This window comes from Gavialis gangeticus, unplaced genomic scaffold (assembly GCF_001723915.1).
Source record: "Gavialis gangeticus isolate Ggan-Ray unplaced genomic scaffold, GavGan_comp1, whole genome shotgun sequence".
NCBI lineage: Eukaryota > Metazoa > Chordata > Crocodylia > Gavialidae > Gavialis > Gavialis gangeticus.
Window position 1 is genome coordinate 162,280,647 of NW_017729022.1, and position 1,983 is coordinate 162,282,629.

At 57.6% G+C, this 1,983-nt stretch overlaps 1 protein-coding gene across 1 annotated transcript in view; it reads left to right on the forward strand.

Annotated features, from left to right (window-relative positions):
* Nucleotides 1-2: 2 nt before the first annotated feature.
* The window catches only part of FLVCR1 (feline leukemia virus subgroup C cellular receptor 1), a gene marked incomplete at its 5' end in the record, with an annotated part of 44,093 nt that continues 42,112 nt past the window's right edge, over nucleotides 3-1,983 (forward strand). The window contains one exon of the mRNA XM_019515903.1: nucleotides 3-401. Coding sequence (XP_019371448.1) covers nucleotides 3-401 — 399 coding nt within the window. The remainder of the gene's footprint in view (nucleotides 402-1,983) is intronic.

A 1,983-nucleotide genomic window follows, 5' to 3' on the forward strand; every position in this document is an offset into this window, starting at 1 on the left:
CCTTCTCGCTGTGCTCACTGGCCAACGCCTTCCAGTGGATCCAGTACAGCATCCTGAGCAGCGTGTTCGTGGGCTTCTACGGCGTGGACTCGGCGCGCGTGGACGCGCTGTCGCTGGTGTACATGGTGGCCTACGTGCCGCTCATCCTGCCCGCCACCTGGCTGCTGGACGCGCGCGGCCTCCGCCTCTGCGCTCTGCTGGGCGCCGGCCTCAACGCGCTGGGCGCCTGGGGCAAGTGCCTCAGCCTGCGGCCCAGCCGTTACGTCGTCACGCTACTGGCCCAGAGCGTGTGCGCCGTGGCGCAGGTCTTCCTGCTCGGCCTGCCCTCGCGCGTCGCCTCCGTCTGGTTCGGGCCCCGCGAGGTCTCCACCGCCTGCGCCGTGGCGGTGCTGGGCAACCAGGTGCGCAGGCCCGGGGGGAGGGTGCTTGTGGGTGTTTGGGGGAGGGGGGAGGGTAAGGGGGGTGTGCCTCTGGGTGTGTGGGGGGCGTGTCTGGGTCTGTTCAGGGGCATGGGTGGAGGGTAGGTGGGGCGGGTGTCTAGGTGTGGGAAGGGTCCGTGTGGGTGCAGGGTAGGTGGGTGTCTGCAGGGGTGTGGGTGGAGGGTAGGTGCGAGTGTGGTGTGGGAGTGGGTGTATGCAGGAGTGGCTGGATCTGTGTGGGGGTGTGGGTGTCTGAGCATGGGAGTGGGTGTCTGGGTTGCATGGGTTGGTGTGGGTGCGCAGGTGTGGCTGGGTGGGGGCATGGGTGTCTGAGTGTGGGACTGGGTGTTTGTGGTTGTGTCTGGGTCAGGTGTTTGGGGGTGGTGTGTGTGTCCTGGGTAAAGGGCTGGCGTCTCCTTTATTTTCTTTGCTGTTTAAACCAGGTTGGGAAGGAGGAGATTCAGGCTGAGGAGGGAGGGAGGGGAGCAAAGCCCCTGGCCAAGGAGCTAGGGCCAGGGGGCACATCAGTGGTTAGAGAAAGGAGGAGATGCAGAGGGAGGGAAGGAGTGAAACCCCTAGGCAAGAAGCTGGGGTTAGGAGACAGGCAGATAGGTAGAGAAAGGGGGAGATCCAGGTGGAGGGAGGGAAGGGGTGAGGACTGAAGCCCACAAGGAAAAGAAGTAGGGCCAAGGGATGGCCTGATGGTTAGAGAAAGGGTGAGGGAAGAAGGGAGGGGAGTGAAGTCCTGGGGAAACAGGTAGGGCCAGGGGATGGGCTGGGGGTCAGAGGAAAGGGGACATTCAGGTAGAGGGAAGAAGAGGAGAATTGGAACCTCTGGGGAAACAGAAGGGGAAGGAACCAGATGAGGTGCTTGGAAACCTGCCTTATTGAAAGGGAAAACCAAGGGTGAAGAAGAGAAGGCAGCCTACGCTGCAGGGGAGCAGAAGATGTGGGGAGGGTCTGCAAGGAATGGGTTTGCTTTGGCAGCAGGGTGCCTGCACGCCCTCTATATATGCAGACCTCACTGCTGTCTTGGGTCCAGGTAGGACACTCCTTTGCAACGCACCTCCAGGGATATGACCTCCCCAGTAGCGTCTTCAGTCACCAGGAGGAGAGAGCATCCTAGTATAAAAGGAAAAAAAAAAGTCCACTGCCTTTATTTCCGGCTTCCCCCCAGAACCAGAGTTTCCATTTTGCCAATGAATGAATGGCTGTTAATCTAGTGCTGGAAACTGCAATTTATTGCAACCCTAGTGTTGCATCAGAATCCTCTCTGTTCTGATTCACGAGTTTACCAGGGCTTGTGGGGTGGGCAGGTTATTGCAATTCAAGGTAGGTTTCAGCTGGGGGATTTTAATGAGAAGGAAAGGAGTGTTTGTAAAGATAGATTGCTTCTCGTTTTTAGAAACCATGCCAGGGACTTAACAAAATGAAACTCATGACATCATTTTATGTAGCTTAAAAGGAACCGGTTTCAAATGCATGCAGTGTTTTTGTAGCACACCATCATGTTTAACCCCCCCCCCCCCCAAAAAAAGGAAAAAGGGCCCCTTTTTGAGATTTA